General features: G+C 40.5%; 1 protein-coding gene across 1 annotated transcript in view; it reads left to right on the top strand.

Moving 5' to 3' along the window:
• The first annotated feature begins 245 nt into the window (after positions 1–245).
• Positions 246–23,363, top strand: part of LOC146811155 (uncharacterized) — a 183,757-nt gene continuing 160,639 nt past the window's right edge. The window contains exons 1-3 of the mRNA XM_085618218.1: positions 246–441; positions 3,440–3,525; positions 17,792–17,857. Of these exons, the coding sequence (XP_085474344.1) occupies positions 393–441; positions 3,440–3,525; positions 17,792–17,857 (201 nt within the window). The 5' untranslated portion in view covers positions 246–392. The remainder of the gene's footprint in view (positions 442–3,439; positions 3,526–17,791; positions 17,858–23,363) is intronic.

Raw genomic sequence — 23,363 nt, 5'->3', positions numbered from 1 at the left:
TGCAATGATGATATAAAGAAAATTGCAAAAAAGAAGAAAATTAAACAACATGCAAAGGAGATCGTTTGTTGGTGTAAATATAAATGTCCGCCTAGGCTTACGTGTCCTGTTCTTTAGAACAAAAAACAGAGACCTGACAATTAGAGTTTTTAGCTCCTCCCTTTAGATGGAACATGAGAAGGAAGGTGGCACCTGTTGAGTCAACATTGATTGATGCCACGGCCAAGAATCAAACTGGTTCAATTGTCACGTGACCTGACATCAGACCTGCTGGGAGGAGACTGACTGGTCGCTTCCAGTATAAAGAGAGGAGCTCTGGGCTGAGAGAGACACCTTGAGATTGAACCTTGTGTACTCCAGATCGCATCTCGATACCCAGCCATCTCTCAGCCATGAAGATCGCTCTCGCTTTTCTGTTGGTGGCAGTCAGCTGCCCCCTTGGTGAGTGTCCATTCTATGCTCAGGGAGTGGGGTGAGAGAATGTGGTTTTGAATGGAACTGTATTTAAAAAAAATAACTTCTATAAAATTCTTAAGCACACCTCCAGGACTCAATAATATCTGTGAAAGCGGGGGTCATCGAGAGCCCCACAGTTAGAATAATATATACAATGTCTGCTTGGAGCAGTCTATACACCACTATAACTGAATACCAACTGCAGAGGTCCAACTTCAGCTCAGAACTGACTCATTGTTGGAAGTTCACCGAGTATTTCAAGAAGGACCATAATACTACTTCACTCTCCTCATTTGAAGCCTTCGGCTCGCATCACACTCTTTACGGACACTATTTGAGGCACCTTTTGTTGGGGCGGCTATTATACCTCTGCTGTGGGGCGGAAACCAGGTTGTCTGTCACTTCTTAGTGCAGAGGCCCCTGCTGAGAGAAATGCTCCGTTTCCGGAAGGCCAGCCGGTCCTCCTGTTTAACCCAATGACACACGCTTTTTCTTAGTTGTTTTTTGACACATTACTTTCCTTATAGCCTCCAGCTCCTAGCTGTCACTTCTGTGACACACAGAGTATTAGTGCTGCAAGAGCGTTGAAGCAACTTGTGCTGACACGGGCGCTTTTCACCTTAAAATTATACTTTGTGAGGAACTGGTGTCCCGTGTTGTGGCAACGGCTTTCAACTCCCTCACAAGGGTGGTTATTCCAGTAATTACAGTGTCATGATTACATCGAGTCATCCAAGATTTACTTTTACTTCTCCTTCGTTTCATAATAAGCCACTGCTTCTTATATTCTTATTTATAATGATCAATAAATCCGACCCTTCTTTCTTTATTTTTCCCAACAAACACATACAGACATACCATGTTTGCTTGATGGCTTTATTTTTAAAAGTAAATAGGAAGCTCGTTAGTTTCTTCTCTTATATGTTTCTTTACATGTTGGAGTTCTCGTGTTTAATGTTCCATACCCTCTGGACTTTACGTTATCATAACTGATAGGGGAGTGTGGCAGGAGGGTGAGAGTTAGGGTGGGGATTGTGAAAGTGCATTGTTATTTAACCCTCTCTTTATACGTTTGCTGAACATTCTCAAGTGATTTTTTTTAACAATTTGGTAAACAAAATTGATGACAGTATTCTAAATCTAGTTTCAAAATCCACTCTGGAATCATTCCTTCTCAATCACTCTTTTAGGCGTTTGCCAAGCACACGCTAAAACGATTAGACTTTTTATGATCCAGAGATACATTGATTGCTTCAGGACTTTCCAGCAAACCGATTGTAATCAAGAGTCGCCAAGAAAACATACAATACGCTTCATTTAAGAAATAAGCAAAAATGTAAGCAAGATAGCTTCCCACAAGCCCAAGCAAATAAAAATCATGAGGCAGGTTGGCAGTCTATTCCTGGAAGTCACCAAAACGATGTCTGAGGCCAGCTAACAGGTTTGAAATGAAAGACAGTGGAAAGCTCAGAGGGTTTGCTGTGGAGGAGGTATCTCGGTAGCTACATCCTAGGTTCTCATGGAGGCCAAACATGAGGTACTGGTTGAGCCGATAGGAAGACTTTTTCGAGGTACCTTTACAGATGGTTAAAGTGCTGGAGAGGACACATATGGGGCCTGATGGAAAATGTAATGGTATACAAGTGAATATGCAAATTAGTAACAATAGGTTTGCCTTGAATGGAAAGTTAAATATTAGAAGATAAAAAGGAGGATTATATTGTAGAACGTGCAACCAGTTACGTCATTAAGCAGGAGCTGCAATTGACTGATAAAAACACACAACAAACAAATGTGATTGCTGCCATAATAAAAACACGTAGATAGATTGCAATTTCTTTTTCTTTCGACAGCCTTAAAATAGTTGCTGACGGGTCGTCAGAGTAACAAACAGAAAGCATTTTCGTTACAACTTCCTTAGGAGTGGTTAAAGTGTGTTAGGCGGCCAGAATTGAAGAGCAATGCCAACATATCAGGGTCAAGCACGAGGCAACAGAATCATGAAAACTCCGATTCCTGGGTTTGCCACTAGCAACAATAGTGTTTAGCCTATGTAGCATGTGCTATCTAGGGTGGGACGCATTACACACCTCGTTTAGTTTGGGGTGCCAAGGCATGCAATCACTACTATAGGCATTTTATTGACCTTCCTTGAGGCATGTCCTTCAATGGTAACTGGGCACTGTCGCTCTCCTATTGGAGAACTTTGGGACACGTTTTTGCCACGGCTCCTCCTCCTTCTCCTCACCTCCATCATTAATCACTCCAGCAAAGCAGCCCCAGCAGGTGGCGCCTTTCTAGCCCGTCTCCTCAAGCACAAATCCAATCGCCCAAAGAGCCCTGAGTAAGACGAAATGGCAAGGTTGATATTTTTCCTAATGTATTCTCCCATAGTACATTATGTCTTTTTACGCAATTGTGAGTTGCCCCATCTAAGTATATTAATCATTGTAATGCTCCATTTTTGATTATTTCAAAATCATCCAATGGTGTGGGCTGCATAATAAACAGCAAATTTAGTGAAACGCAGATTATAATTTCAAGCCTCCTTTACATTAAAAACATTTTACATGGAATGACGGTGCCAAATACATTTGTTACCCCCCCCCCCCCTTCGTAATCTCTGCCCTAAAATCTTCCTAAAACCTTTCATGCATTGGTCACCCTTTAGAAGCATTACATGCAAGGTGGGCAGACACATCTTCAGGCCCCAGACACATAGAACAACCAGACCCATGTACAGCACCCCACAGAGCCGCCACTTATGAAGAATACACAGCACTTCAACACAGGGCCCCAAATGTAAAACACATTCTCACTCATGAAAAATTGCAGTCATTTTGGCACCTCGAATAAGACATGTGGTAATTACAGGTGAGAAAGAGGAAACCACAGAAGGAAACACATTCTTCATTGTTATTTGTAAAACGGATTTCTGTTTGTGATTGCGCTAATTATGTGTTTTCCCTCTCTGTTATTCTAGATGTGTCTTCTCAATTAATTGGTGGTCTGGATATACCTGTTGTCGGTGACCTCCTCGGTAAAATCAATGAATGTCTCAGTTTATTGGTATGAAATTTTAATTAAAATTTTATTTTAAAAAACATTCTTCTACTTTTAAACTGTTGACCTACATTTTTGGAAATTAAATATTTATTACTTTTTTGACAACCTGAAGTATTCCTGCAAGTGTTTGGGGATGGGTGCGGGGATAAGTACCTGATTGGCCTTCACGACAGGTGCACTGGAGGAATATCCTTTGGGAGGGGGGTGCTATACTGCTCTGGGCCGTATGAGTATTCTAGTAGTTTGGACTGGGAAATTACTGGTGCCACCAATACGGGACCTAGTAATCCTCGATTTGCAAACTCAGGGTGAGTTTAAAATAAGACAGGAGGCACCTGGAGAAGAGAGACGTGGCAGGTCTCTGTCTGCTAGCAATAGCAACAAATAAGTCCACACATCTACTGCAATAGTACGGGAACTAGTCATGCTCCCTCCTGCCTCCTCTCAATAGATGTCATTTAGGGGTCACCATGGGTAGCAACTGCAACTCCTGGCTTGCCACTTGCAACTCCTGGCACTGTCTTTGTGATCCCTGGCCTCAGACGTGACAAAGTCAGTGGCAAGAATTCCTACATTCCTTATTTTCTGTCCATTAATAGTTAATAATATTCTATTATTTACTATTAGTTTAATAAAAAATGGTGCACACTCTGGACCTTTGGTGGTAGCTGTGGGAAGTGCAAAATGGTTTTAAATGTATGTTGTGTGAGTGCTTGCGAGTGAGAGTATTCTTAAGGGAGATAGTTTGTGTGAGAGTGCGTGTGTATGTGTAAGTGCGTGTGGATGTGTAAGCATGTGAGTGTGAGTAAATATGAGTGAAAATCATTGATTAGGTGAAACTGATGGCCAGATTTACTATTCTTTGACAAAAGGCAACTCTGCACCAGAGTTTCTCGATGCCTTGCGTCAAAGGGTGAGAGAAAAATTGTGCCCTATCTATTGAGATATGGTGCCTTTTTACTCTCCAACACACACACCCTTGCACCAAAATGCATGGGTGTGTGTTCTCTGAAACATAGGTTTTATACTGAAAGGTGACCCTTCCAGTACAAAACTATGCTTTAAGGCTTGTCACACTTTGTATGTATGCTGTACAGTGTAGCACATATAAAATATTTCTCCTTCTTAAAACTGCCTCAAGGAGGAATACGTGTTTGGTGCAAGTTCCTGTCTGTTTATAGATAAGGGTTTGTGTCAAACCTATTTCAATGCCCTCTTGATGCAAAATAATGCAAAGAAGCGTAACATTGTGTTACTTTGGGATATTACCCATCACAAATCCAGGATTCTGTTGGATAATACATCCTCCCCAACAATTTGTTCTATATTTGTGTCACAATCCTGACACAAAAGATCATATACCTGCCCCTGACTGTATGAGTGAGAGAGAAAGAGTGAGATTAAAATGTAATACAAGTGAGTGACCATAAATAAAAATGAGGGTAAAGGAGTGTAAGAGAGGGTGCGTGAGGATGAATGAGTGTAAGTGAGAGAATGGGTATGAACGTGCGAATGAGTGTGGAAGACAAGGCAAAATACTGTTCCTAGCACACTTGCAGCAATTCGTAGCGTGGCAGACACCCTTGACAAAATACTTCCACTGGCACACTGTGGGGGTAATTCTTGGTATAAAGGGCACGAATGGAAAATTTGCTGGTACTAGAAATGATTCATGGCACTGGGGCATCCATTGAAAAGTACTAGCATACTTGAGGAAATGCTTGGCATATGTACACCAGTTGCATAATGCTGGTACTAGCACACTGAGGGGACATTTGGCATAATGGTGGACAACCTGACATATGGAAGGGTGACAAAAGCTGGTTCTGACATACTGAGGACTTTTTTTACATAAGGGTTATCTATGGTATTTGGACGGCATACATTACTTAATTTTAGCACTGGCATATTTTATGTTATTTTTTATATAAGGGGGTAGTCATTGAATATGGGGCATCTATGACAAAATGCTGGCCTGGGCACAATGGAGGTCATTTTTTACTTATAGGGGGCACCCATACTATATTTGGGATTTGCCCACAATGAAAGAATTTGAATATTTTGTATGGGCCCTTTCTGCACCTATGGCATTTTAGCAAACTTATGTGGAAATTGTTTTTAGAAAAGCGTGGTTTTACCTATGCTTTTCAAAATGTTCTAAGAGGGAGAAGCCTGCTAGAAACGGACTGCATTATTCACTTTCCTCGCTCGCTCTAAGTTAGGGCTAGTATCATGCCCCAGAACTTTCAAAGATAGATCAAGCCATCAGCATCATAAATATAGGTGGTATCTAAAATAGACATTTATCGTTATTCTGTTAAACTAATAATCCAATTATAATGGCACTTCCACGAGGTCACGTGTTGTGATGTTAGTATCACATGACATGTCTTCCTGGAAATAATCAGGGTCAAGGGTCATATAATGTCACTTCCTGTGATTTCATTAAGAGCAAAGGGGATGTGATGTCACTTCTGCTATCCCTAGCATTTTGATAAATCAACACGCATGCTCCTTTCCCTCATATATCCCCTGCACCAAATCCTCCATCCCCTGCAGCAACATTCCCAGGTACTGCCAAAGCCCAGGGATGAACAATGTCTTCCCTAACATGTGACTCGTGCAGTGGCAGAGCCCAAGCCTGACACAAGACTATCTACTCCCTGCATGCTGTGCCTATGCCACCCTCCCCAGTCTGCAGGAACAGCTGAGTGCTGCAAACAGAAACCTTTTTTTTTGAGTTTAAAGAAAATGTTATTGGGTAGGAGCTTAGGATACATCAGTAATACAATACATTATATAATAATAGGAAAATGGAAAATATGTTGTAGACAACAAAGAAAAGAAAATAGGCAGGAAGGGAGGTAAAAGCAGGAAATAAGCATATCTTATATTGATACAACTAAAATAATACACAAATATAACTTATATAAAATATTCAACTCACTGCTACAAATCCAATCCTATATTGATAATAAGAACAGACTGTAATAATAGTTAATTAACAATACTCTAAGGAGGTTTGGAAACTTCTTCTATACTTGGAATATGGGACGGTATTGATTGAGCAGACATATTTAGAAAATTAGTCACAGGTAACCATAACAAGTCACGCTTAATGGCAAGAGTAATCGGGTGAACATAAGCTCTATCCAATCTGTGATTATAACAAACACCATACCACCAGGCTTGAAAAGAGACATTTGAAGCATTTTTCCATGATTTAGTAATTTGTTGAAAGGCAACAGCAAGAAGCAAGTCAATGATAAGGGTATTAAGGGAAGTGGAAGAGGACCAAACTTCCGCAACACTACCTAGAAAAATATGAGAAAAAGAAAAAAGGATATGCGTGTGATAAATGTTGTTAATTTGACGCCATACTGTAAACCAAAACTGGTGTATAACTGGACATGTAAATAACATATGTTTAAGATCTGCAACAGGAGCTGGACAGGACCAGCAGGTAGAGGGAATGAGAGGGTTAATCTGATGCAATTTGGCCGGAGTGATTAAAAGTCTATTATATATGAAGAATAACGTTTGAGTAATAGTTGCTGCCCTAGAAGACTTCCTTATTTTGATCCAAATTTTATCCCACACTGACACGGAGAAGGATGTGCCTAAGTCAGACTCCCAGCTGAATTCTACAATGGACTTATCACGATTGTGACCAATGGTTCTCAATTTATTATACATTTGAGAAGCTGAAGTGGATAATTTCAAAAACGAAATTTGTACAGAAGAAGGGTTAATCTGCGTGGAAGAAGCCATAAGCTTATCATAAGAACTTTGAGCAGCTAGGGTTAATAATGTATATTTAGAATGATAAGAAGAGGGAAGTGAATATCGCATTTGCATTGTTGAAAAGGGATACAAGTATCACCTAGAAAGAGTTGATGAGTCCACTTAAGACCAAGATTGAACCAATCTTTCCAAAAAAGAGTCCTATTTTTAAACTTAATGTGGTTATTATACCAAATTGGGGATTGTAGAAAGCGATCTCGGTCATCTAGACCATCCAGCATAAGAGGGTGAAGAATTTTGCGAGAATGTTTAAGAATAGGGAGAGAACATTTTTGAGGGGTATTGGATATGGAGAAAAATTCCTCAAAAGAAAGAGGGTGAATGAGATAAGATTCAATGTCTACCCACAAAGGTAAAGATAATGAGTCCGTCGCATTCTGTGATAGTAATGAAGAGGAGTTCTTAAGAAAGAAGGAAGTATGTTATGACGCAAAATAAAATTATAGGAACCAACATCATTTTTACAGAATCTAGCCTACCCCACCAAGATAAAAATAAAGGATGCCATTGGGATGTAGAATTAAATAAAGTTGACTGGAGGTTCTTAAGATTGAGTGATACAGTATCTTTAATAGAATGAGTAAACCATAGGCCTAAATATTTAATCTTAGTAGGGCTCCAGTGAAAAGAAGAAGACACAAAATCAGCATGAAAACAATATTTATTTAACGGTAGAATTTCACATTTGTCTACATTGAGTTTGTATCCTGAAACTGAAGAAAAAGTAGAGCCCTCTGAAAGAAAAGCCGGTAGAGAGGTCTGAGGATTAGAAATAAATAAAAGTATGTCATCGGCATATGCCCAGAGTTTTAGATGCTTATCGCCATAAAAAAAAACAGTAATATTTTTGTTAGTTCGGATTTTGGATAAGAAAGGTACTAAAGCCAAAATAAATAAAAGAGGAGAAAGGGGACATCCTTGCCTAACACCTCTGAGAAGTGGGAATGAAGAGGAAACAAGGCCATTAGCTAAAATAAATGACCTTGGAAAAGAGTAAAGAAGTGAAATATAGGAACGGAATTTAGGGCCAAAACCAAACCAAGAAAGTGTTGAAAAAATAAACTGCCAATTGACCCTGTCAAAAGCTTTTTCAGCATCCAAAGCAACAGCTGCTAATGAGAAACCATGGCAGTGGGATTTACTGTGTACGTTGAAAAAGAGACGAGTGTTATCAGAGAGGTGACGACCCTTAATGAATCCACATTGTTCTCTACCTATTAATTGTGGTAAAATATTGTTTAGACGGAGCGCAAGAATCTTCGCAAAAATCTTATAATCCAGATTGATTAAGGAAAAAGGCCTGTAATTTTTGCATAAAGTATGGTCCTTATTCTCTTTAGGGAGGAGACAAATCAAAGCCTCCTGAAATGAACCCTCAGACCTCTGGGAAGATATAAAAAACAAGAATAGTTTATGCAATTTGGGAACAAGTAAGTTAGAAAAATGAGTATAAAATTCTATAGTAAAACCATCAGGTCTGGGAGCTTTCCCTTTTTTAGGTGATTGAATAGCTTTGATAATGTCTTTAGTGGATATATCACTTTCTAGAGAAGAGAAATCTACATCCAAAGGGGGAGGCGGGGTAATAGAAGCTAAATATCGATCAATGACAGATAAAGGGGGTTGAGATTCAGGAGTATATGTGTATGTATGTATGTATGTATTAGATTCTTGTTGAGCGCGACTGTCACCCCAAGGGTATCCTGGCACTGGACCATAGGTGAGTCATCAGATAATGATTTGTAAAAATTGGAGAATTCTAAAAGAATGTCCTCGTCTTTGTGGAGAGTAATATTAGAGGAGGATAAAATAGACTCAATTCTAGTACGTTCTTTTTTGACTTTGAGATATTTAGCAAGAAGGTTGCCAGATTTATTTTGTGCACTATAGAATTTAGCGCTGGATTTAAGTAAACATAAATTCGCAGAATTAGTAGAAATTTTATTAAAAGAAAGTTTGGCGTTAATAAGCTCCTCTAAGGTAGATTGGCTTTTTGTTAGATAATAAAGATGTTCTAGTTTTTTAATTTGCAAGTTAAGTGACAGGGATGAATGAGAGGCTGCACGCCGCTTTTGAGCAACAAAGGAGATAATAAAGTCCCTAGAGGCAGCTTTAAAGGAGTCCCAGAGAAGTTGAGGAGACACCTGAGGAGATTCATTTTCTACTAAAAATAAGGTAGCAAAATCAAGAAAGTCCGGTGTGAACTTAGGGTCTAATAAAAGGGAATTATTAAATCTCCAGCATCTAGTGCCTTTAACGGGAGGAAGTAGATCTAAGCTTAAGGAAGCTGGGGCATGAGCAGAAATTAGAATAGATCCGATGTCTGAGTGAGCAATATGCTGAAGTAGAGCTTTGGAAATAAAAAGGTAATCTAATCGGGATTGCGAAGAATGAGAAGTTGAATAATAAGTGTATTCCTGTAATGTGGGGTGACAGAGCCTCCATGAGTCCACAAGAGACCTTTGAGAGATAGTGGAAGTAAATTGAGAATGCATGAGGGAAGGGACGAATCTGGAATTGGAATTCCTGTCAATAAAGGGGTCTATGATCATATTACAGTCACTACCGAAAACCAAATATTCATCATTGCATTGCATTAAAAGGGAAAGGATTTGGGGCCAAAACAGCTTATCTTGAGTAGTGGGAGCATAAATATTAAAAATTGTAATGGGAATCTTATTAATCAATAAGGAAATAACAACCCATCTACCCTCAGAATCGTTATCCTGTCGTATGAGCTGGACATCCAAACGTTTATGACAGAGAATAGCAACGCCATTGCGTTTACCTGAACCTGGTGATGCAAAAACATGGCCTACCCAATTCCATCTTAACTTAGCTACTTCAGTAACTGGTATATGAATTTCCTGTAGTAAAGCAATGTCTCCTTTTAGGTTTGCAACATGTGACAGAACTCGCTGACGTTTGATAGGAGAACCCAAACCTTTAACATTCCAAGTTATAATATTTAACAACATTTAAATCTTATAGAAAATTAATCACAACATTTCTTTAAAAAATGCGCCATGTTTAAAAGCAAAAACAGTGTGAAATATTCAATAAAATATGAAGAAGAAAGCTGGATTGTAGAGAAATAACAGTGAGAGAGATATAAAATCATAGAATAGAGAGAATAATGAGGGAGAGAGAGAAGATGATAGAAAAAAGAAGCATAAAGAAAATTTGGAGATTGAGATGAAACCGAAAAGTGAGGAGAGAAAGAAGGAAGAAGTGAGGATAACAAGAAAAAACAAGACAGACAAAACAAAATTAGCAATCGATAAAACAGTACAATACTAGAAAAACATACCACAAAAGAACGAAAATTCTGGGGTAGGTGGAGCCACATAGGAAAGGCCAAACACCGGGCGGGAGAACACAGGATGAGAGGCACACAGAAAGAACATCATCCAGGCGAAATGAGAACACTGAGAGTAAGGGAGCAAAGAAACCACGACCTAGTAAAAAGGAAAAAAGAAGGTAATAGTTAATGGGAAAAATTACGATAACACCAAAACTTACAATATGACTGAGACAGAAGAAATTCACAATTGTGGGGAAACAAATAACAGACATGGAACGTTTGAAACAAAAATAGTCATGAAATGTTTATGATTTAGAAATGTCCATAGAGACTCCTTTACAAGAGTCCAAAAATCTTTGAAGCACAGCAGGATCTTCATAGTTGGTTGTTCTGTTGTTATAAGTCACCTTGAAAAGGCAGGGGTGAAATAAGCCATAACGAGCGTTCATGTTACGAAGGGCCGGTCTCATCTGGAAAAATTTCTTCCGACGCTCAGCAGTTATTTTGGCATAGTCTTGAGCAAAAAATAGATTGGAACCATTCCAAGAAATCCTTCCTCGCTGTTTTGCTGCCTGCAAGACTTTAAGTAGATCTGTGTATTCTAGGAAATACAGAATTACACCTCTGGGTTTCGTTGAGGAAGAAGAAGAACGGGGACTCTGGCCCAAACGGTGCGCACGTTGAATATTTAATGGCGGAGATGCTGGAAGACAAAGAAGGGTTGGAAGAAAGGATTGAAAATAGGAAATTGCGTTAGTTCCTTCAAGACCTTCTGCCAGACCATAAATGCATAGATTATTATGCCTATTACGGTTTTCTAACTGTTCAACTTGTTGCTTAAGATGTTCAACTTCTTTATGGAGAAGGGGAACTTGAACAGCGACCTCCTGAACAGACTCAACACGCCTTTCCAGACCATCAACCCTCTGCTCAGTGTGAGACCAATTATCCTCCAAGCTCTGCAAACGTAGGTTGGTTTCTTCCATATACGGTTTGAGGGCACGAATCTCTTCAAGAATAAGTTCTAACGAAAGGGGCGATGAGGAGTCAGTAGGAGAGGGCGGATTTGTTTTCCCTCGCTTTCCAGGTGTAAAGGGAGCTGAAGCTGGTATCTTGGACCCCTGCTTGGAGCCCAATCGAGACGTGGAGGGAGAGGAGCCCTTTATAGCCACAGAGTCACTGGGGATATCCTCTGCACCTTCCTGTAGAAGATTAAAGGGATTGAAATCTTCTAAAGATGCACCCTGAGGTTGTAAAGCTTCTTTACGATTAGTCCAAGATGCTGCCATGGTCTAAATCGAGAAAAAATAATCTTCAGCAGAAGTTCTAGAGAGCACAGTATAACTATATGAAGTTACTAAAGGCAGGCCAGTACACAACGCCACTTTATGAAATACACATGAGAGGATGAGACGTTGCTGACGGTTCCAAAAATTCTGCGTGGTGGCAACAGTATAAAGTCCTGGAAGACTGGTGCTATGACGAATAAGACACTTCCCTAATATAGAAGACGCAAGTGTGAGGAGAGCAAATGACAAAAATTGTGACCACGAGGTTGAAAAATAATCCAATATAATAAGTCAGACAAAAACAGTTCAAAAAGGAGGTAAAAAAAAACATTTTAAGGCAGGCCCTCCATTAAAACAGCGTCCCCTGAGGTAAAAGTGGCAGCAAACGCGAGGAGCTCGCTAAAAATGGAAACAAAATGGCGGCCGCTAGTACATTGCAGCCGATATAGAGCCAAAAGACATCCTTGAGCTCACCCTTCACCAAAAGTTGAAGTGCGTTAGATGGAGCAACACTTCATACAGCATTAGAGGCGGTTTCCGCATCCCAAGAGAAACGGAGAAAGCCTGGAAAGATGCCGCTGCCTCACGTCGCCGCAGAGCTCCCGTAAACGGCGGCCATTTCCGAAGGCGCCTAAGCCACGCCCCTGCAAACAGAAACCTGATGCTAACAAGGCTCCCATTCGAAGGCAGGACAAGATGGGCAGTGCAGACAAATCTCCCCCAAGATGACTCCTATCCTGCTCTCCATCCTCCCATCTACCCACCTGCCACCACTGACCCAGATATTTACCCAAAGGCCCTGCACCTATACACCACCTGCCCCACAGGTGGCACATATATGCAGATTTGTGCTTGGTATACAAACTGTTAGGGGGTAAAACATGGATTTAGATCCTGTATTCCTGAGCCTGCATGATGTTCCCCTTTGCAGAGGAATATCTCATGTGCACAGGACATAGATGCAAGCATACTGTCCGACATTAGAGATTCCCACCCTCCTTCCCACACATCAGTTCCCTCACAGCTGAAACCATGGATGCCATAAGGATGCCTTGTGTGTTCTTCTTTAATATATCATCAGCACCATGTAAATGACAGTTTTCTTTCGACCCATTTACATCTGTTTTACTTTGGGAGCCTTATTCAAGGGCGCTGCTGCTTCCCATTTGGCTTCCTCTTCACATCTTTTGGTCCACACTTGCTTCCTATTTTGACTTTGGATGTAATGTATTTACATTACCTTATAGAATGTAGATTGTAGGGGTCTATATACCTTGGTCCTGATTCACAAAAGTAAACTTACACATCTTGTGTAACTTTACGCTTGTTTGAAGTTCATAAAAATGCATTTTATTCATAAGTTTACACGTGGTGGGGCTCCACAGTCAGGGCAGAGAACTCAGCACATAAAATGAATGTGTGTCTTATCTTTTTATGTGTGGAGTTCTCCGCCCCGAATGTGGAGTCTCCGCACTCATAAACGTATGACTAAAATATAGTTTTGGGAATTTTAAACAAACTTAAACTTACACAAGAGTGCAAGTTTAACTTTGTGAATCAGGCCTTGCATTCTTTACAAAACTAAGTAGTGGTAATGTGAAATAGTTATTTAATAAGAGAAGTAGTAAGAGATGTGCTGTGGTGAATATCCTTGTCCACAGTTGTGTAGGTATCAATAGTGCAGCTTATGCAGTTGAACCAAGGCCTTTAGATTTGATGGGCTTGAGCTACCACAATTAATGACACGGGCATCTCAATTCTTACCACAAAGCCAGGGGATGAGGGGTGCCATTTTCTTACTTTCATTAGGGCCCCTGGAAACCTCACCACTGCTTGTCTATATGTGCTGCAGGCTGAAATTAATGACCTGGAAGGGAATCCAGTGTGTTGCCTTAAAGGCCGTCAGGCAAGTTCTCTGGGGGCTATTGCAACTTAGCAAAAATGCAGATCACGTGACAATGACAAGCAATGCCTGTTTACCTTAAGAATACAGGAGCAAGATGCAACCTGGATAACAATATACAGGAGCTTAGTTTGCATTTCTTATCTCACCTACATACACAAATGAAAACTGTTTCATTGCTAGCACAGAGTGGGAACCAGCTGGACTTCATTTCTGGTAGGCATTCTGATGACAGCACCAACTCATTGATGCCCCCAGCAATTCTTGCTCCAGTGGCATCCCAAGGCAGTGTACCAGCATCACTTTGGGTTGGCTTTGAATTCTACAATTTCTTTTTGTGAAATCTGTTTCCTTTTTCTGAGAGCTGGTTTTAGGATTCAAATTGAGCATCCCATCTTCAAAAGCTAAGCAACGGAAAACAAGATATGTCACTTAACAAATTGCCAGAAAAACTGAAATTCCAAAATGTTTTAGAATTTCTCAAGCTCTGTTTTCTGTGAAATGTGTACCCTAGAGCTGCCGGCACCTAGGCAAACCTATCAACCCTGTACATTTTTTAAAACTAGACACTAGGAGGAATCCAGGATGGGTTGACTTTTGTGGCTCTCACCAGGATATAATACCCAGAATCCCTTTCAGAGCTCAAACTTTGTCAAATATAGCACATTTTCTTCACATTTCTGTGATGGCAAGTTCTGAAATCTGCATGGATCCACAAAATTCCATGCACCTCACATTCCCCAAAGTCTCTCAATAAAAATGGGACCTCACTTGAGTGGGTAGGCAAGGTGCCCGCGGCAGGAAACAGCCAAAATGCAACGTGGACACATCACATATTTAGAGTGAACTCTTTTTTGGCTATGTGCCTAGCTGTGGATTTTGAAGCCTAACTCAGCCAGCACCTAGGGAAACCAAGCAAATCTTTATATTTTTGAAAACTAGCCACCCAGGGAAATCCAATATGGGTTGACTTGTGTGAATTTCACCAGGTTCTGTTACCCGGAATCCCTTGCAAATCTCAAACTTTGTAAAAACAAAAACAAAGTTTTCTGTGATAGAAAGTTCTGGAATCGGCATGGATCTGCAAACTTCCACACACCCCACATTACACACATTCTCCCGATAAAATTGGTACCTCACTTGTGTGGGTAGGCCTAGAGCCCGTGGCAGAAAACGGCCCAAAATGCAACATATACATATCACATTTTTCCACTGAAAACCAACCCTTTTTTGCAATGTGCCTAGCTGTGGATTATGAACCCTAGCTCAGCCAGCACCTAGAAAAAACTAGCAAACCTTTACATTTTTAAAAATTTGACACCCAGGAGAAAAACTGATGGGGTGATGTACGTGGCTTTCAGCAGGTTCTGTTACCCAAAATTCCTTACAAACCTAAAACTTTGTGAAAAAAAACACATTTTCCTCACATTTCTGTGATAGAAAGTTCTGGAATCTTCATGGATCCACAAACTTACACACACCTAACATTTCCCAATGTCTCTCAATAATAGTGATACCTCACTTGAGTGGGTAGGCCTAGGGCCCGCAACAGGAAACGCCCCAAAACACAACGTGGACACAACACATTTTTCCAGTGAAACTGACCCATTTTTTGCAATGTGCTTAGCTGTGGATTTTGTACTCTTGCACCCACGACACCTAGGGAAACCTTTCAAACCTATACATTTTTTAAGACTAGACACCCATGGGAATCCAGGATGGGGTGACTTGTGTGACTCTCACCAGGTTCTGTTACCCAGAATACCGTGCAAACCTTAAAATGTGTCAAAAATAGCACATTTTCCTCATATTTCTGTGATGGAAAGTTCTGGAATCTGCATGGATCTACAAACTTCCATGCTTCCCTTATTCCCAACATTCTCTCCATAAAAATGGTACCTCACTTGTGTGGATAGACCTAGTGCCCATGGCTGGAAACAGCCCAAAAAGCAACATGGAGACATCACATTTTTCCACTTAAAATGGAACCTCTTTTTGCACCCCCAGGTGCTGCAGCACCTGGGGGAAACCTAGCAAACCTATACATTTTTGCAAACTAGACACCTAGGCGAATCCAGGATGGGGTGACTTGTGTGACTTTCACTAGATTATGTTACCCTGAAACCCTTGCAAACCTCAAACTATGTCAAAAATAACACACTTTCCTCACATTACTATGATGGAACGTTCTGAAATCTGCGTGCATCCTTACATTTTCACCTACCCCGCATTCCCCAAAGTCATTCCACGGCAGGGAAGGAGACATCAAAATTACCTATCACAAAACGCCATGGTTTTACAAGGGGGCCACAGCCACCTGGATTTTTTTCCACGGCTTGGTGGTCATCTAGGGAATCTTACCAAACCCAGAAATTTCTGAAAACTAGATACCCAAGGGAGTCCAGGGAGGTATGGCTTGTATGGATCTTCCAACATTTTCTTCCCAGAATCTACTGCAAACCTCAAATTTTGCTAAAAAAAATCTCATATTCGTCACATTTCTGGTATGGAAAGTTCTGGATCTGTGTGCATCCACAAACATCTGCCCACCCGGCATTCCCAAAAGTGTCCCAATACAAATGGTACCTCATTTGTGTAGGTGGGCTAAGTGCCCATGGCAGGGAAGGGCCCAAAGCTTATTGTGGAGACATCAAAGTAGCCTATTACAAAGCAACCTAGTTTTGCAAGGGGTTCACCTGAGTTTGTCTGCCATCTAGGGAAACCTACCAACCCCAGAAATCTCTGAAAACCAGATACTAAGGGTAGTCCAGGGAAGTATGGCTTGCAAAAATCCCCCAACATTTTTTCTACCCAGAATCCCCTGCAATCCTCAAATTTAGCTGAATAAATCTCAGGAACATTCTTGCGTTGCAGATTTACTTTTCATGGTCACAGGTCATCATACCAGAGAACAGAGAGATGTATCTGAATGGGTCCCATCTAATTCCCAACTCTACAGAAATGCATGCGACAATAAGGGATCGACGCCTCTAGATCTCTGACAGAATTGTTTATAGGTGGGAACAGAAATGCTCTTTCAGTATTATTATTTAGAGAAAACTGCATACAAAGTGGTTTATGGGCAATTCACCTTCCTATTAATCAGATGTTGTTTCGATTTTCTGGTCATGGTAAACTTTTCCTGCAGTCTAAATCATTCAGGATCTTCTCTTACATCATGAATTTTGAGAAAGGTTCAGAAGTGTTCTGGCAGTTTCAGATATAGATCCTCATTTTGAGGTAGACTTACACAATTTTGACAAAATACAGAGCAGCACATAAAGCTGCTGACCAGTGTTGCGGCAATGGGAAAGGCAAAAACAGTGCTTGATCTTTCCAGCACCATAGTGAAAAAGTGTGCGTGTTCCTTGAAGCATTTGTTTTGTACTGGAAGGCGATTGTTTCAGAAGAAAATCATGCTTTAATACGTTTCCCTCTTTGTAGTTGTGCAGTACTTTCCAGCACACAAGCAAAGTTTGAAAAGTATCGAGAAAAGTAAACTTTTCTCTTACCTTACACTTACTTTAAGAGGCATACGTTTTTATCTCAAAACATAGTCTACCACTGTAAGTAGATAGGTTTTTACATCAAAACTCATGGCTGGTTAATTGTAAATGTATATGTACCATCCATTTGAATGAATTTAACAGAAAGTCGCCCAAAGTAGCTTTATACTGCTAATTTGCGTTACTTTAGCCACATTTCAAACACAAATTAGGAATTCATGGTGGTCTTGGGAGTCAAATACTAGGAGCAAACCCAACATGCAGGCAGCAAAATCTGTGCTCATCAAAAGCAAAAAACACTTTAAGTACCTGTTTCTGAAATAAAAAAAAAAAAGGTTTTGCAAAACATGAAGAATAAAAAGTACCAATAATGTTGCAAGGTAAAGTCATTGAACAAACAAACTGTTTCATATAATGTTTGGAGAATTCTTCTGACCACTTTGTTTCTTCATCTCTTTTGTAGTTAGGCCCTACCCTCCAACAGTTATTGTGCAAGCTCAGCGAGCTCGGCTGCGCACTTGAGGAGAAAGTAAGTTTGATTTTTATTTACTTCTATTTACGTACAGTCTCTAACTTTATTTGAAATGGTGCCTCAGATCATAGCGATTAGAAATCAAGCATGACAGGGATAATAAAATTAATGGATGGCCTTTACACAAATGTATGTTTTTTATACTTTTAACAAAAGAAGGGATTGATTTGGGATTGCACAGGTTGCTGACCCCCCCACCCTGGTAGAGGAGTGCCCTTCATGCCACATGTTGTTGGAGATCTCTTCAAATAAATTGCTTCTGCTAATGTGATGGAAGTACTTTTTGCAAGCCTGAATCTGGATGGCTGCCATAATTTGGCAAAATCCCAGCATTTTGTTCTTTAGAAATAAACCCAGCACATGCGTTTATTTCTGCAAAATAACAAAACAATGGGCCTGATGTACAAAGGACTTTCTACCTATTAAATTGTTATAGTTGATTTCTGTGCCCACGTCAACTATACTTTGCCAGGCCATAGCAATCACTCTGATTCATGCTAGTGGCAGGACTTGTTCTGTTAAATCTGAAGCAGGTCTTTGTACAGCAGTTTTTGCTTTGACATTCTGCTTGAGGTGCTATGTACCCTTTGACTTTCCCTGCTTTCCCCCCACTATCCAAACTTTTGCCAGTTATCATTATCTTCTTTTTCACTTTTTAAATACAAGACAATAGTCTGTCTTTGAATCTTGTAGTGAGTGCTTTGACAACATAAAAAAACATACTCTGTTTTTTTCTGAGCACACTGTCTTAAATCTTGTAATCACATCTTCAAAACTATCAACTGTAGTACCTGTGTCCTGTTCTGCAGCTCCTCCTATTATCAACTCTTAATTTTCCCTAGTGTCCTGTTCTGGACCAAAGAAACAAAACTGGGCATCATCACAAACCTTTCTCACCTCTGCCACATTACCATGCAAAAGTGCCCTCTTCAATTCTTCTAAACATAAAGCAGGAGTTTTCACAAAGTACAGCCTCCTAACAAAAGGTTGCATTGTTGAGTGGTGTATAGCTATCATCCTGAAAAGATAAAAGGTGCTTTGGCACACTTTCCTTGATAAACATGCAAGGTACTGTCCCTGTAAATTTGTAAGCTGTATAACCTTACAAGGATCCAATACTTGTAAAGTACTTATTTTGTGTTTGAAACTTCACCTTTGAAAGATAAGTAGAAATATTCTTAATATATCAATGGACTGCTGTCAAATACTACAAACAGTACTACAATTCCATTTGTATATAGGGGTCTAATTGTGCGATCCCTGTACCTCTTCTGCAATAACTTGTGTTACATTTCTAGGTACAATCACCTCTTTCACTATAGGAGTGCCATTCTTCATTTCATAATATTGTCCTGTTTTATCAATAGCATGAACTAATGTGTTATCCTGGAGATGGCTTGCTTCATCAAATAAATGCTCTATGCTAGAAGTATGTATATATTCCCCACTAAAACCTATACAAAAGTTGTTTATATTCACTAATCTTTTCTTCTGGTTTTGTCTCCTCATACACAACACAATTTTAACAAGTCTTCATTCTATTTATAATCCAAATATAAAGATTTCTCTTCAAAGCTAAGGCCTTATCACTTTTCCCTCAAATCTTTCTTTCTGCTTCAGTGCCTCTCTCCTTCTACTGAACTTCTTCATATTTTTCAGTAGATTTACAACCATTCCAATACAAAACATCCTGGTTCTTATTTCCTTAAACTGATTCTGTCTCTTGGTTAAGATGTGTCCACCTTTGTTACATTATTTCCTGTCCTTGCACCATACAATTTTTCCACTCTTATTCTTTATCATAGTTTGGTTTTTACTTTCATTATTTTGTAATCTTAGCAAATGGCTGCGTACATTTTAAAGAAATGTCTTTGTTCTCTTACTAGTAGATCTTTTTTCTTTCACCACTTATTCTACATTTTGCCCCTTTTGTGTCTTGGTTCTGCATAGACCCTCTAGTTGCTTGTGTTGCTTTTCACTCCAAGTTTTTGTAGGCATTCTAACTGTTTGTAGTTATGTAGATATTGTTCTGTAAAAAAAGGATATTTACAATTTTATTCTAGCCAACACACCAACTACTTTACTCCTGACTTACACATAATACAAAAACAGTTTTTATGTTATCCTGCAGTTTTAAATATGCAGTTAAGCTAGCTATATAACTACATACGCTTACTTCAATATACCAAACACAAACCAAAACACAAAACTCAGGGGTATTTGTACAAGAACAGCCGCTAACTAACGCTAACGCTAGTTAGCAGAAGTTTTCTTAACGCGGCCTATCACCAAAAACTATCACCCTGTTAGTGATGTATTTACAATATGTCGCTAAATGGAGATAGTTTCAGGTAGCCACGGTGAAAACTGCCACTATTACTAGTGTGAAGGCGATACAAATTCTGATGTTAGTGGGTGAAAACTGACGAAAGGCCCAATAGCGGCAATAAAACTCACGTTAGGCAGCCCAATGTGACTTTTTTTTTGCTTCTAAAGGCAAAAATAGCCTATAAGTCCACCTCCAAGTAAAAATAGGAAACAATAACAATGGAATGCAGAATGCAGCAGCTAGGACCAAGTGCAGCACAGATCAACAATCCCCCAAAGTCCACCAGCAGCCAGGATCACCAGCCAGAGTCCCAGAGGAAGAGGAAATGCAGGGCTACAATCATGGAAAGAGGTGCATCGCTGGGGAAAACACATGATGCATCACTTAATATTGCGCACTCCTTGCAACACCATAGCATCTAAAACCTTGAAAGGCCAGCCAGTCTCTGGGGTCCGGAGGCCTCGCTGGGCCTGCACATGGGACCTGGAGTAGGATGCAGAGGTGCTGTGGATTTGCTGGGCCATGGCGGTAGACATTGAGGCATAGGCAATCAACCTTACCTGGTGGTGAAGTCTGCCAGGTCTCACGGAGACACATTGCTGACCTGTGTGAGAAGACTGCCTGGTGCCTATTTGAGCTGTGATTGGTAGAGGTGCTCCTACGTACCAACATAGGGAGGTCTGCATCTCATACCACGCACCACCACCACACTGGGATGCATGGAGGAGATTACCAATGGTGGCCCGTGCCTCTCTGCATCACAGGCCGGAGTATGTTGCACTGGCTGGACGCTGGGGAGGGTGAGGCCACTGAGCTGCACCAAAAATGTGTGGCAGGAGCGCTGCAATTTCACACCTAATGGGGCCCTCTTGCATCACCTGCATTGGGAGGTTCCCCAGTGGACTTGGTGGTGACTGCTATACCGAGGCTTGTGAAATACCACCTGGCTGAGGCTCTTGCTGGGTGAGTCCTGCTGGCTGTTGGAGAGAGTGCTGCAGATTGCGCAACGATGCCAATGTCCAGGTGAGGAGAAGGCGGGACATGTAGTGGAGAAGGTCCGGGTGTCGAATCGGCCCCAGGCCAAGCACCTGTGGGTGACCACCCCCTGTGGCGGGTCCTCCCCTGTGGCAGAAAAGCGTCACCCCACTGCTTTCAAGCAGTGCAAGAAGAGAAAACATAACATGATTTTCTGATGTACTCATGCTATATTTACTTTGCTGGCAGGAGGGTGTGTGGGGCTGCTCTACTCACAGAGCAGGTCAAGGGCGGGGTGGTATGCAATGACTGTTTGGTTGGCCCTCTCAAGCCGCCCAAAGCAGTCATGCACACTTCCCTGTTTGCAATGCAGGCTGCATTACAACTAGGCCTGGGCGGTAAATTCCGTTCCGCTCGTGGAATTTGCGGAATTTCGGTAATTTTGCGTTCCGCGGAGAACGCGAAATTGCCCAAAATTCTGCTTTCCGCGACTTCGCGAAATTTTTTCTTGTTCGCGTTCTCAAAATGCGTGTTCGCGAGATATTTCTCCCCGAGCATGCAAACAGCAACTGTGAACAGGAAAAAAGCATCGCGATCAAGCAATTCCGCGTGTTCGCGGAATTTCTGCAACTATAAATACAGAGTACAGCTACAGCTATTTGCCACACTACATTAACTATTACTCGCCTCTCTACCATGCACTGTGTTCTGGCTAGAAATATAATTTCTCATGTCATAAGTGTTTTATGTTCTCCAATAACTTCACAGGCTATAACTTAGGTAATATCCAAGGGTGTAGGTAGTGCATGGAGAAGGGGTGAGCTATAGTTCATGTAGTGTGGCGAGTGAGGTGACAAGACTGTGTACGGAAGTGCGTGAATGATATTACCTGAAAGGTGGTGTGTAAGTATACATTTGAGTGAAAAGTATGGTGTACAGTAATATGAACATGGTGTGTAAATGCTAATTTCAACATTTGGTTGTGCATTGTAAGATGTGTCGGTTAGAAAGGAGTGCTGTGTCAAGTGAAAGTGCCTTTTCAACTCACTCATTTGTCCATATGAATTCTGCAATACCCCTTTATAACAGGTTTGCAACACTACGAAATCTGGAAGCATGCGACTGACTAAACAATTCCTTAAAAACACCATCTGATCCAGATAATACCAACAACATAGCAATAAATAGTTAATGATTTAAACTACTTAAAAATTATGTCCTGGAATAAAGCGGACTATAATCAGAAAAGAGCTGACCCTGATTAGCTAGCATTGGTACTACAGCATGATATCAAATGCTTCCAAGAAACATGGGAAATTGGTGACATCCATATAGATGGCTAGTCCTTCTACCTCACCCTTACACCACCCTCTGCTGCTGGTCGACACAGTGGGGGACTATTAACCCTTGTGTCTAATGCAGTGGGACCTAAGATAAAGATGTTTGTAGCCACCTCACCGTACTATCAACTACTATTATGTGAAGTATCTAAAGAGCAGGACTGGTGCTATTGGATTATTATCAATTTCTACAACAACAACTTAGGTATTAATATGCCAACATTATTTTCCCCCCTGGAAAGGGATATTAACCTGCTCATTAATTCCCATCCCAAAAACCTTGAAATAAACCGGGTGTGTGATTTTATTTCCCATAACTGTAGGCAGATGGCCACTACAGCCTGCAATATGATTGATAATTATGGGGAGAGGCCTCTTCATTTTAAACATAATGAGTATGGATATTGTCTTAATAAACTACTAATAACCCTCAATCTTGAGATTATTAACCCCCACAACGATACCACAGGCCAGTTACATTCTACGTTCTCTTCTGGGTCCTACTACTCAGTATAGGACTATTTACTGACCTCTGCGATTATTAGAGCATGTTTCTTGCATACAAAAATAACTTTTTATGCTTTTATTGACCATACGGCGATCACTACATATATCCAATTTGCCCAATGACCAAAATCCACTCAGAATCCTTTACCTCGACCCCTTATTGGTAAGAAAAATTGAGTCACTCTAAAATTGGAAAACGTTAATACCCAACATTTTATTGGAGTTGTTCTGTTTAAAATGAAAGAAGACATTTATTAGTGCTTAGATTTAAATCCATTTGATATAACAACACTTTTAGCCTTTAATCACATTTTAGTGGAAATCAAATGAAAGTATTTTTTGTCCAAAAACA

This window comes from Triturus cristatus, chromosome 7 (genome assembly GCF_964204655.1).
Source record: "Triturus cristatus chromosome 7, aTriCri1.1, whole genome shotgun sequence".
Classification (NCBI taxonomy): Eukaryota; Metazoa; Chordata; class Amphibia; order Caudata; family Salamandridae; genus Triturus; species Triturus cristatus.
The sequence above is the reverse complement of the archived record's forward strand: the minus strand, read 5'-3'. Positions and strand labels throughout refer to the sequence as shown.